The 13,959-nt window shown below is 40.1% G+C and overlaps 2 protein-coding genes across 2 annotated transcripts; one reads left to right on the top strand and one right to left on the bottom strand.

Annotated features, from left to right (window-relative positions):
* Window positions 1-2,883: 2,883 nt before the first annotated feature.
* Window positions 2,884-7,491, bottom strand: LOC119726803 (E3 ubiquitin-protein ligase TRIM50-like). Its single transcript, XM_038198664.1, has 2 exons — window positions 6,381-7,491; window positions 2,884-3,737 (listed from the first exon to the last, which is right to left on the bottom strand). Exons 1-2 carry the CDS (start codon window positions 7,489-7,491, stop codon window positions 3,103-3,105), a joined length of 1,746 nt encoding a protein of 581 aa, XP_038054592.1. The 3' UTR covers window positions 2,884-3,102.
* Window positions 7,492-10,888: 3,397 nt separating this feature from the next.
* On the top strand, window positions 10,889-11,854 carry LOC119726385 (beta-3 adrenergic receptor-like). Its single transcript, XM_038198040.1, has one exon. It carries the CDS (start codon window positions 10,889-10,891, stop codon window positions 11,852-11,854), a length of 966 nt encoding a protein of 321 aa, XP_038053968.1.
* Window positions 11,855-13,959: the final 2,105 nt, after the last annotated feature.

Here is a 13,959-nt window from a genome sequence, read left to right as displayed (position 1 = left end):
TCTGACAACACCATTTCAGGTGGAATTATTTCACAGGGTATTTGTTACCAGTCCTATCTTCACTTTGAGGTTTCTGTCATTAAATCGGCAGGTACTGATATGGGTGCAAATCCTACGCGACTTTAAAAAGTGAAGTTAACAGAAATAAAGAATAATTATTATTGTACATGCTGTTATTTCTATTATCAGAAAATGTAATGTAAAGATATAGCACAGTTTACAATGAGTACATTTTATGTTCTATTAGGAACATATTGCAGAATATACATAAAGGAAGTTTACAAAGTCTTGTGACTACTAAGATCTACATACAGTGGGGAATTGTTAAACGCTTAAAAATCTACTTGAACAGTTAAGTTTTACAATATCATTGATACTTTGCAAGTAAATTTATATATTTTTGTTGAAATCCAAATTTAGGTGATGATTGTTTTTTTCATTTTTAAGTTTTCTGAAATGGCAACAAAAAAGTGCAAAACAACGAAAACAGAGGTGTGCAATTAAATTCTTGAAAAGACGAGGCAATCTGTTCGGTTTGTAAGGGAAAAACTTGGATTAGAAATTTGCTATTTTGTGTGGGACCTTTTCAAGGTGGCAGTCAGGCCAAAATCAAGGCAAATGAGGTCATATAGCTTTCTGAAATTCAGCTTCCGTCAAATGATTTCTAATCATTCAAACTGAAGGGATATTTGACAAAATTTCAAATCCAGATAAAAACAATCTCATAAACATAAGTCTTCATTCTGTGAAAAAAGACAGGAAACCCAATTAATTTTCACTCATCTTAAGCAAACACTTCAATGAGTAAATTATCTTCAGTATACATGTAAGTGCATCGTAAAATAAAATGCGTAAACGACAACTGCAAAAAGTAATATAAAAACTAAGTAAGATTTGAGGCTTTTCATGGTGGAGATGCTAAATAATGAAAGGTTTGCGGAAACACCATGTGCAAATAATTTCTCTACTAAGAGAATGGTTCTGAAAAGAACCAGAGGTATACACTCGACGTTCCGGTCGGTATGCTCTGACCGTCTTCAGGAGAGTGCCTAAACTCTAAGAAGTAAATACTTAATTTACTCTGGTTCTTTTCAGAACCATTCTCTTAGTTGAGAAATTATTCGCACATGGTGTTTCCGCAAACCTTTCATTATTTAATATAACAACTGAGTAACTAAATGCTTATATTGAACAGTAAATATCGTGGTGATGCGGATGCTTAAAACGAATTTAAACAATATTATTTCATAAACTACTTGTAGTATGGTTAGAACTCAAGGATGAAGTGGTTGTAAAGCTGTCTCAAAAGTGCTAATACATGTACAATTTATAAAGGATTACGTGTGGATTCCATTAGGAACACATTTCAGAATCTCAGGGCGTTTACGAAACCTTGGCTTTGTCTCCAGCTTTGGCTTCTACTATTAAAAGCCTCTGATAAGGTCAAGATATAAACCTCATCAACACTATCAACACAATTCTCCATTCTGTGAATGAAGATCTGAAACCACATTAATAGAATGTAATTTGTCACTCATCTTTAGGATACATTTGGACGAGTCAATTTACTTGAAAAGCAGCATTTTATTAATTAAATACATGTATGTACATGCAAACTGCAAAAAGAGTAACACAAAATTAAATGAGTGAATAAAGGCTTTTCTTGAACACTAATATGCGCGCATTTGAACTGAGAAATGCAGAATGTTGAATATCAAGAATGAAAAGATCCTAAACTTTCTCAAATCTTTGTTATAAAAGATAGCAGAATATACAGCAAATTCCATCAGGAACAATTTAAGAATCTTAATTGTGTTTATGAAATCTTGGCTTTGTCCCTGGCTTTGGCTTCAAGCTTCATGATTTTTCTCCCCTATTGTAACTTCAGTACAATATTGGTCTATTTTCTTCTTAAGAGACACCAAATCCTGTCACACAAGGCCAATGGATGGCTGATTAAGCGAAAGCCACAATAAAGCCGGGGCTTCATAAACACCACACAAAGTTGGTAATTAGTATTGGATAGATTTATGGCAATCCATGTACTGGTTGAGGGAGGGGTGTTGGGTTGAGGAGGCGGGGTCATTACATTCAAACACCTCAACACCCACTAAAATCCCCTCTCCTTTCAAATTTACCATTTAATTTCAGATTCCAGTCATCGTAAATGTAAGATTAAAACAAATTGTCCCCCAATCAAATCAAATGTAACTGTAGTCAATACACTGTTTATATAAGACGTTGTAGTGTAACAAAATGTAACTAGAGCTAATGTGCTTCCACAAGCACGGATATCAGCCTAAATAGCCGTTGTAACGGTTTGTCTATATACTGACTCGCACTGCAGTGACCACAAGGTGACCATTACTTAATGTGGCTGAGATCGGCAAAAGCATGTAAGAGAAGCAACTATGAATATTTGACATTAAGCACGCCGAAACATTGCATATAGCCACCAAGACAATACATGAAACAGTAGTTAATGCTTTAGATAAATCCGCATTAAACATCAAAATTAATCACAGCCATTGTGTGGTTTAATGGCCTCCGTACTTTTGAATACGCAGCAGAGTATCTGGCCTAATTCGCGGCTACCTTTACGCAGGCGCACTGCTGCTAAAACAAATCGAAAGAATGCAGTATCCAGACGCCACTTCAGCGGTTGTGTGCAAAGTCTACGGAGAGTGCGGCACTGTGCGTGTAATTGCCTGTCAACGTGGTTGGCCGCGCGCGCACGGGTGACATCGTTTTTGAATGCCACACAACATCCACAGTAGCGTGCGTGGTGGTTTTTAACCTTCCCAGAATTCCTATGTTTTTATATTGTTTTTACGTACGTTTAAAAAATGACAAACTTCTAATAACTCGACAACTAAATAAGTCAGGAATACGAAATTTGAGAATTACACGGCTGATATAATTGATGCACTATTTATTTAAGAATTTGTACGGTAAAATGGTTCACATCAGAGGGATCGGCAGTTTGTGTTTTGGATTTTTGAGGAGAGATTTGGAATGAATGGGACATGAATGTTGATTGGTGCTGTAATGACTGGACAATTTCATGATGATGATTGCTAGTCAATGTCATGTTGGATGACATCAAACCTTGTTATACAGCTTTATTGAGTGCATGTCAGCCACTGCCAGCTGGCCCTCTGATGTGAATGTTATTCCACGTGGGTCATGCAGACCCTGAGCCAGGCAATCAAGAAACCTGCCATCTAGGTCATAGTGGTGAATATGACCAGTGCCAGGCACAACTTGGTACATGTACATTGCAAGGTAGATGCCTGAGCTGTCACAGCATACACCACGACACCACACTGGCTTACCATTAATGGCTGGATGGATGGTGCAGATTGTTGAACCTTTGCTATCAGCAACATCCACTTTCTTTGTGTCACCTCCACTGATAACAACTCTATCAGTGCCGTCATCAACAGCCAGGTAGCAAGGTGGAGTCTGCACTGGTATGGTGTGTACGATCCCACCATCAGTGGGTCTGTGTTCAGTCCATACCATTCTCTTGGTATCACCCACTAAGATTGTACTATTCTTTTTTACTGCTAGGCTCCATAGGTCCACTTGTGTCTCGTCAACCAGATTCTTAGGCAACGTTGGGAACTGCACAACAAGATTGTTGTCCTTCATGTTGAACACCTTGACATACTTGCTTCCATCCAACACAAGCAAGCGTTGCTCAGAGCTGTGGATGGCTGCAACTGCCCATGGATCTGTGGGTAATGAAGAACTCAAATGTAATATATGCACAGTATATAAATGCACTGTCACTATTCTCAGTCCTCATGATGTATAAATACCTAATGAATACATGGTCTGCCTTAAAGCCCGGTCATGTAGAATTTTTACATTGTTACATTATTACATTTCAACCACCATACATGAATATTTGTGAATAACTGCAAGGTCTTGGCTATACAGTTATGCAACATGTACTCTTATATAGTTGTACATACTCTCTGGGCTATGTTCTCATGATTTGTAATTCTCAAAATAGATTCCTTCTCATACTTAACTGTTTACTTGTTATTTTTGTAGCAATAAAAAGTTATTCAATTTTCAAATGAAGCATTCAACAAAATATAAAGCAATTTTTATTTATCACATTATATTTGAAAACTTAATAATAATAATAATGACTCTGTTCTTTTAAATTCACTGGCTCCTGCCCCATATCAGAATTATCTAGAGGTTTGCGTTTGTCTATGTAACAAACGCAGCGTGATGGGGCATGGAACTATTAAGCATTTAAGAATCTGAACAAAACTGCATCCTTAGCCTGGATTGATAGTTTGCAAAATACTTTTTAATATTTATATATTACTCCCAATTTGATGACATCATCAGTTAAAAATGTGCATACTGAGAACTTTTGTTGATGTGATTTTTTAAGACAGGTATGCAAAATAAACAGAAAAGAACTTCTCTTCTGAAATATAAATATAACAGGAACGTACATTGTTGTGTGTTTGTATGACACCTGCCTCGAGTTTGATGATGTCACAGCATTAGGGTGGCAATCATTGAGAATGAAGCTGACATTATTTTGGCATCAATGATCACTAATAGGTAGCGAATGATGAATTTTAATTGAAAAATTGATCATTTGCAAGGTCTCCCTACAATAACTTCCGGTCTGATGAGGCCATCATTATGAAACTTCGGAAAGTACATTTTATTGTCCAAAGAATTTATGAGCCATTTGGTAAAGTTTGACAAATGTTTTTTTTAATATTAAATTTTTTTTTTAATGTGCTGCTGGAGGGTGCCCTCTTCCGAATTGACGTCATCGTGACTTTTATTTAGTTTACTATTAGTCACTGAACATTTCCTAAATAAGTATTACTGTAGTAAAATGCTTCCGTTTTCAAGTTATATTCTTTTCATTGCACATCCAGTGACCCGGGAAGTAAAGGTCAAACGGTTAGGTGCCCAGGAGTCAATGTTGCCAGGGGCAATGTCTACCACCTCACATAAAAAGAACCTGGTATTAATTAAGTTCAAGAGATAAAGTTGAAAGTATGTTGTTAAGATTTGTCATTAAAGGGGAACATCATCCTGAAATCACCAAACATGTTTGCTTTAAACTGTTGACTCATCCTTTTTCAAAGGTCTGGTTGAGAAGAAACTAACCTAATGTCGCACTGTTCCTGAGAAAGACACACACACAAAAAAGACGGAAATTTTGTTTCTGTGTCACGCGATTCAATACCACAAATTAAACAGTAATTTCGTGTGTGTGTGTGACATATACACAGCACCAATACATGTACATGTTTATCGCACGTGTACGGAATTCATTGATGTATTTTGGGAGTCAAAATTTTGACCACTGAAATTTGTTCTTGCAACGGCTAATGTTTAAAGAATGGTTGTGTGGATATTTATATCCTTTTAAATTTTCCAGGTTGTAGTGTCCCTTTAGATCACTTGTAATTTGATATGTGGTGATGTAATTCTGTGATTTCACCATTTGTGTCATGCTTTTGTACAACAGTGCCTTTTTGTACAGAGTTCTGTCTTCATACTTTGTACCGTTAGGGAGAATTTCCATTGGTTTGTAATATACACGCTTCTTTCAGTATTTTGAATTCACCTAGAATTGTTTGACCATGAATCCTGGAAGAACGTCAAGCCACTTCACGTATACGACAAGAAATGTTCATCAAGGCATGGTCTATCAGATCACAAAGTGTGAACATAATTCATTATTTTGTTCATGAGTTTTGATTAAAACAAAACGGTCACTTTTTAATACAAATTTCTTGTAATTTGATACCTGAGGACTACTTATTTGTATGCACACCTCAGTGTCAGGATCGATATGTTCATACCAATTTTGGAGTTCATGTGTTTGAACTAAAAGCCATACATGCAGCATTATTGTCCAAAAAAACACTAATGAATAATAAAGACCAAACCAAAGGATGATCTTGATGGGGGCTCAGCCCCATCACCCACTAATACAGGGATCAGACCTAGAACATTCTACTCACAGGGCAGATTGGTTTGTTTGCAAACAACCTAAAAGCAACTCCACCCTTTTTTTTTTAATGTTACAGAATAAAATAAATGGAAGTTTGGTTCTAGTGGGTTTTTTTATTTTGTGTGCTTGTCTGTGTGTGAATTATTTATTTAACATAGGCACATGTACATATTAAAAAAACCATTCGCACATTTGTTCGGGAGAACCAAACTGAGTTTGTTGGGGAGTACTGCCAGCACATCGATTCCTTGCCAGTATTTTATTGGTTTTCATTCTCAGTTATCATATTTGCGTGTGCACATGGAAGAATTTCAACACGATTGTGAGAGTTTGTGATGATGAACATGTGCAGAAAGAAACTTACCGGTACCTGATGTTAGGGGAATGGTTCCTCTATGTTGTCCCTCATTGCTGCAGATGACCACTCGGTTGTTCCCATAGTCTGCCACAGCAATCTCACCAGGTTGAGCAGCAGTAACATCAAAAGCCCTATGGAACTCTTTTACTAGACGAAGTCCCTTTTTAGCTTTACAAAACGTATGACACATCTTCCACTCGACTGCTTCCACCTCAAGCTTGCCCAGATTGATGTCACCAATCCTCTGACCCGGGGTGAAACTAACATATGAAAGCTTGGGATCAGTCTGGAGAGGATTTTGACTATTGAGTGATTTCAAGTCTTTGCTGATGATAGGGTACAAGGAAAGAAAATCAGTGTCTGAGGCAGTGTTTATGACATCCTGAGCTGTACGGAAGGAATGTTCTTTACTTTGTAGCATCATTGTGACTGCTTTTTGATGCTCATCATATGTTCTGTTGCGATCCTGCTGGAGTAGTTTGATTTCTTCAATCATCTCTGTCTCTTGAGTTGTTATCTCAGCTCTCATTTTATCTGCTTTGTCTTTCACAGCTTTCACAGTCTTTGTGACATTCTGTGTAAACTTCTGCTTAGCTTGTGATGAAGTGGCCAAAGATTGTTCAAGTCTTTTAATGTCTGTGGTGAAATCTGGAAACATATCTGTCAGTGACTGTTTGTATTTGCGAGTAGCCTCTCCAGACTCAATGTAGTGATGTTTTGGTTCACGGTGGTCTACTACAGTACAAGCTCGGCAGATTAACTCTTCACATGTCTCACAGTAAAACCATTTTACTTCACCCTTGTGTTTCTGGCATTTAGACTGATCTGATGATGTTTGTTCCACTGAACGAGCCACCTTTTCTTGGAGTGAGACCTCCTCAACTATTCCCATCAAATGGAAATTTGTTTTCAGGCCATGAATGCGTGTCTCTGGAAGTACCGTCTCCCGTCGACATACAGGACAGGGAATCTTACGTTGACCTTCATACCTAGCATTGTAGTATTGCTCCAGACATGTCTCGCAGAAACTGTGCTGGCAGTCGAGCACCTTGGGCCGTTTGTATTTCTCCTGACAAATATCACACTCGAGATGGGGACTTATCTTTTTTAGAGCCGTAGCCATTTGTATCTGTATTCAAATAGTATTTAAAAATAAAATGGAAGAGTTAATATATGAGCAATGAAAAAAACTTGAACAAAACATGTGCCTTCTATGTACATTAAAGATGTACTCTCCTTGCGAGTTTCATCTGGATAAAAAAGTGCATGTACAATTGTTCTTGTGAATTGCTATTTTGAAGCCATGCAGACAACAGATATCCACTTTTGAACCAGACATCAAATAAAAAAATGTCTCTTTTATTTCCTTTTGGAATTTGTGTTCAAGTTCTGAGGAGCACTGAGAGTCCATCTTTCATTCTCTTCTGAAACGATTTCAGATATTGAAATGGACAAAATTTATGCAAGTGACCATAGTGTTTTTCCATTTTTATTACTGAATAGGTTTTGTTGGAACATTACTTGTGCGTACATTTCACGTTTCGAAGTCTAAAGCAAACTGTGATTTCTACGCTTGTAAGCTAACCTTTAACCTCATTCAAAGTAACTGACAATATTTTCTTACCTCTTTTAAATTCCCAGTCAAATCACTTGAAGACAAAGCTTTCCAATTTGACGTATAGCGCAAACAGTTGAGGCTTTTGATGGGGCGGATCTGGTTAAAGATGGCGCTGGACAAACACAGAATCGTCATCAAGTCGCGTGACATGGTTTATATATAGAGCTTGTAATTTTTGTCACATATACAATATGTTTATCTGTGTACATATTTACCTGACACTTGAGTTTTGGATCTTAGATAGGTTCATGCATTCTATCTACATGTCCATGCTGCACTTGGCTTAGACTTGGTGGGAAGTCGGTAATTGTTTTGTGTACGGTAATACTGGCTCCACGCACGCAAAATATATATTGCTCATGGGCGTCGCGAGGGGGGGGGGGGGGCAGTGCCCCCCTTGCCCTGGAAAAACGAAAAAAAGGAAAAAGGAGGGGCAGTAGGCCAAATGCTTCCCTGCTCACGCTCGGAAAAATGCTAAATTGAGAATATAATGAAAAAGTTAAGGAATTTGGGGGACAATTTGCTATGCCCCCCCCCCGGATATTGCTGCATGCCATGCGGTAGTCTGGTTCCCAGACCAAATGATGCTGACTATTGATGTTCAATTACCGACTTGGCGAATACGTTTTCAATTTTGTATACAACATATGGGAGTATTTTGAATCGCTAGCGAATTCTATGCGAGCGCTCTGATTGGTTCAGATTCCATAGTGCATTCTAGGCCGCCACGGGGGCTCAATTCTAGGCACTTGCCCCCCCCCCCCGGAAAAGCCAAAAAAAAAAGGAAGAAAAAAGAAAAGTAAAAAGAAAAGAAAAAGAGGCGCGAAGTCATAAGTGGTGTAAATTTAATGGGTTGTGGGGGGGGGGGAATGTCCCTGTCCCCCTCTAAAACTGATCAATCGATAATGTATTGAGAAATACAGGTATTTTAGTGCAAAAATATGTTTTGCCCCCCCCCCTAGAAAAAAATCCTGGCGACGCCCATGCTTACAAAATGTATAAAGTTCAAAACTTCAACTTGGTTTTGAAAAAAAAGATAAACCCTTTGGATTATAATTGCAGGTTTTTTTTTTTTTTAATCATCCTGTATCAGTAAAACTATAATATAGACTGGTCCAGTGACGCAACTGATCAAATAAGTTTGGCTTTAGTCGGATCATGTATAGATAGGGCTAGGAATGAGGTCATGGAAGATCGCTGAAGTCGACCAAAGCGTTTGGCAGATATAAAGTGTTGTTAAGGTAATGGGCTTTTGCAAACGTTCAAAAACGAAAACTGCCAAAACATTATGAAATATCCCACTTGATTGTATGTAAATAGGATCAAGAGTCCCGTGAAATCATTGCACCTAGCCATTTTCAACAAATTAAAGAGGAGTTATAGGTTTGTTCTCGCGATGGTTAGAACACACTGAACCCCCCCCCCTAAATATAGGCCTACTGCTCCTGACTGACCGAATTGAGTTTAGTTTGCAATCTGTTATGCGTGAATAATAATCGTTTTCCAAATTGAGATTATACCACGAGAGGGTGTAAGTAAAAAATAATAATAATAACAATGACCATTTTGGAAGGAATGGCACTATGCTGGGAGCATGTAGTAATGAAATCCTCCAATTAAGACGATGTGTCGACGGCATCAGCAGGTTGCACCGTCTAAACTACGCCGAAAAAAATAGAGTATGGAGCACATCACTTGGTCATAACGCTGTTGTTTACCAAAGATCTGACCTGATTGTTGTTTTGGGGTGACTGTTTGTGCCGGGAGCTTGTAGTAATGAAATCCTCCAATTAAGACGATGTGTCGACCGGTCTAGTGATTAAAACACCGGTCCACATTCAGATCCGGAGTATTAACTGAATTAGGCCCACACACACCTGCCCCTCGTTATCAGATTGTGCAACCGGGTATCTTCTCATAAGGAGCCCTTGAAAATCTGAATCTATCAAACGCTTCGGCCGATTTCAGCAAGTTTTGCACAGGATCTTCCATGACCTGATTCCTTTATCAGGGGTCACCGTTTGGTTTGCCGTCGACACATCGTCTTAATTGGAGGATTTCATTACTACATGCTTCCAGGTCACATAATAGCGAATACGTTAGTCGTCTTTTTTTTAAAACTTACACAATGCTTCTACTTCACAGTCTTCACCCGAAAACCAAACTTGGTCAGTTGCATCACGGGGTACACGTTATACACCATTATAGATCCTTGAACAAGGGCGGATCCAGAACAAATGTTAAAGGTATACAAAAAACCGCCCGTTCTGGACAAACTCTCAGTTATGAGATTTGTTTTAAAAAGTTTGGGCAATACATTCCAGAGATAGCCGGGGAAAATTGGGACTGAAGATGTTTTTTTTAATTTTTAAATCAAAGTGCCATCATTATGGTCTTTAACTTTTACATGGGATACTCGATATATCGAATACTCTCGATATTGGATATCCGATATATCGATTACTGAAAATTCTCATATCGATGGTGCTTCGGGACCCAGAATGTTTACAGGCGTGTTCATCTCTACAATACACCTGCGTACGGTCATTTGGATGTAGGCTACATGTATTTTGATTCGTCAGTACATTGACTTCATTCATGCATAATTCCAGTGATGTCACAATAATAGTGACGTCCACCGCGCAAGCATAAATTTATGCTATGATGCGCGCATGAAGTTTTACCAAAACGTCCATTCATGTTCATAGTCTTGACAACATCAGTTGGTCCATCAATTCATCTGCGCATGAGGTCTGAAGGATTGGCTGTTATCATTTTCACAAAAAAAGTATATTTTGGAGACGATTTTGACGACAAAGCAGTGCAAAAGCTACCTGGACGACACTAAAAAAAATTGAACTGTTTCACAAGTACGGCAACAATCTTGTAAATAGCCTCAATAATGTCTGGAAACATTACTTCCTTCCGTTTTACAATCTGCGCCGACATCGTATGCGGGCTTAAAGTTGCTACTATCTGTTCAATATCTACCCTAACCACAGCAGGCAACCTGATAGCTCTGATCACGATAGGATCCACACCCTCGCTCCGTAACTGCCATGGACTGCTACTCATGTCCCTATCCCTAGCTGACTTGGCTACTGGTCTGGTAGCATGTACGTCTATATACCCCTCGGTATATAACCTGTGGCCCTTTGGTGATACCATGTGTCTGGTCGCGGCAGGTATTGAGGCAGTCGCTAAGAAGGCTTCTCTACTGACACTGACCTTACTGAGCATTGAGCGCTACATTGCCGTGACACGCCCTCTCGGATACAGCCGACTCGGAATCGTCACCAAGCGGAAAGCACTGGCTGGTCTGACTTTGTGTTGGGTCATGCCGACCCTGTTTTACACAACTCTGTTCTTAACTGGCCAGATAGTGAATAAGTACGTCTTCGTACTTCATTCCTGTACCATCACCGCTACCAAGCATAGTCAGCTCTTGTCGGCTGTTCTGATCTTTGGCTTGTTCATTTTGCCGAGTTTAGCCAGTTTCTCCATTACCTCAGCCTTAGCCTGGGTGGGCATGAAGAAAGCAACTCGTGTCAGAGCCGATATGATGATATCCGGGCTTACCATGCAAGCCCGACAAACGCGCAAAGCCGTCAAGTTTTTCCGCACGTGCCGCATTATGGCGTTCACTCTCTACGCATGTTGGGCTCCTGTTACCATCGTGGGCGTAGCCTGCGTCCTGGCTGATGTTCGCCAACCCTTGGGTGTTTTCTTCGCTCTGTACTGGCTCCAATTCTCCAACAGCTTTTGGAACGTCGTCATCTACTTCGCCATGAATGATGCATTCAGACATCGCGCCAGAGAGCTTTTCATATCCCCGTTCGTCACCGTTTGGGCAGGTTTGGTAGATTAAAAAGACGAGCACAATAATGTTCATTTGGGCACATTCAGACAGCCAACAAGAATTGCCTCTCTGTAGGTGGTCAAGCGCGGTGTAGCTCCCAAGCCAACCCCCCCCCCCCCTCCCGCCCGAAATGTGGGTCATACTTACGTTACCTATGAAAATATATCCAGTTTCACCACTGATAACTGCTGCAGCACCGCACTGCACCGACGCCAAATTACCCTCGCGTGCACCAGCCACAAACTCAGAAGAAGTGGACGGTTGTGCGTCAACGGGCAATAGCGCGCACGACGTCTAATGGTGGAGCACTGATACCCCATAATAACCCTACGGTACCTCAAACACTATAAAAGTACTGGAGACGTATCCTCATCGGAAAAAGGTGCCCGGTTGTACATCCTAGGTGTTGATGCGTTATGGTAAAAAAACAAAAAGCACACGAAATGGCAATCGGTAAATGCAGAAACGTATAGAATGGGTCCCAGTCCCTCCATTATCAATGTAGAGTTGTAGAGTTGTAGAGACTGCTACGATAAGGAATTATGCTAATTACTTTAGCATATCGATGTTCCCACAATGCAACAAGCCTTCCGGGTACTCTGTTGGTATAGGCCTTAGTTGCATACGGCAGTAGGAACCGTCGGATCGTGCATCTCAACACCACGGGAGTACGCCTATTGGCCAAAAACATTATCCAATACATAGCCGAGCCAACAGAGAACACATATCGACGCGCACCATCGACTGAACTTAGTTCACGCCGCAGAGAACCTCCTTTGGTGCAATCTCGTATACTCTGATGCCCTCAAGAAACCGATCGGAGCTGGCCCAGATGTTTCGACGGTTTTTCGGCCATCCAACCAGTGCCATCACCGGCAGCCGAAGCGACGTCAAGCCCTCCACGGCACAACTCAAGCTAACTCAGTCCGAGACCCAAAACGCACATCATCGACTCCGAGACCAATGATGGAACCACTACCTGGAGAAGGTCAGAGAACTACTGAACCCACAGCAGGATTAACTTAATATAGATGGCATAATTCACAACCAAATTGCAGATGGGTTTTCATTCGCCCATCTCTACGTAAGAAGTGTAATTATTAATACAATTGACAATTTTAAGATATTGATGTCTACAAATCCATTTGACATAATCTGTTTAAACGAAACTTTTAGTGACTCCTCAATTTAACACGAAGAGCTTAACCAGTCCGGACACTCTATTGTCAGAAGAAGTAGAAACCGTCACGGGGGTGAGGTGGCAATGTACATCCGAAATAATTTAACTTTCGTCCACCGTGATGACCTAGAAACGATGATGTCGAGTGTTTGTTGGTTGAACTCAAATGTAAACAAAGGCAGCCTGTGCTTATAAGTTCTATTAACAGGCCACCTTCAAGTTCTGTTGAGTTTATAGATAAATTAAGCGGTATTATAGGTAGAAGAGCCTTATGTGAATGTAAAGAAATTATTGTAGCTGCATGGCGACTTTAATTATTGTGATGTTTCCGAGGACGGTAATAGTGCTTCCTCAAACCCTATAACTTCATCTTTTAGTGTGTTCCAAAATTAATGACGCAACTTACTCTATACCCGCGTTACTGAATGTAATGAGACAATTTATCTAATGTTAAGCTCTCATCCTGACCTTGTACGTGAAAGTGGTATCCTACCTGTCCTGATTACTGACCACTCTCTTGTTTATACGGTCTTCATAATTGGAAAGCCCCCCCCCCCAAAAAAAGGCCATTCAATTAACTTTAAAGATATAGGCCTAGATATGTTTTAAAGATATAGACAATGACGCTTTTCAAGACGACCTCCTTTAATGTCTCATGGAACATGTCCTTAAACGAAGCATGGCCCACATGGCACTCTCTGTTTATGAGTATTATTAGCGACAGCCCCCCCCCCCCATGAAACCTTGTCGCCCCCCCCCCCCCCACTGAGATTTTGAGTTTCTAAAAAAATTATCATTGATCTACATGACGCCCCCATGAAATGTTCCAGCCCCTCCCCCCAGCGCCCCCCCCCCCTGAAAAATTCCTGGCTACGCCATACTGCCTACTGGTACGGCTTCCCAACCGGAGCACGAAGCAAAAATGGTAAAGTGC

The sequence above is a fragment of the Patiria miniata genome, unplaced genomic scaffold (assembly GCF_015706575.1).
Source record: "Patiria miniata isolate m_02_andy unplaced genomic scaffold, ASM1570657v1 HiC_scaffold_2, whole genome shotgun sequence".
NCBI lineage: Eukaryota > Metazoa > Echinodermata > Asteroidea > Valvatida > Asterinidae > Patiria > Patiria miniata.
The sequence above is the reverse complement of the archived record's forward strand: the minus strand, read 5'-3'. Positions and strand labels throughout refer to the sequence as shown.

Bases quoted from the DNA above. Each gene is read 5' to 3' on its own strand.
- LOC119726803 (XM_038198664.1), bottom strand. From the start codon at position 7,491: ATGGCTACGGCTCTAAAAAAGATAAGTCCCCATCTCGAGTGTGATATT. The intron at 3,738-6,380 runs GTACCGGTAAGT...CATTACCCACAG, and splicing joins AACCATTCCCCTAACATCAG to ATCCATGGGCAGTTGCAGCC.
- LOC119726385 (XM_038198040.1), top strand. From the start codon at position 10,889: ATGTCTGGAAACATTACTTCCTTCCGTTTTACAATCTGCGCCGACATC.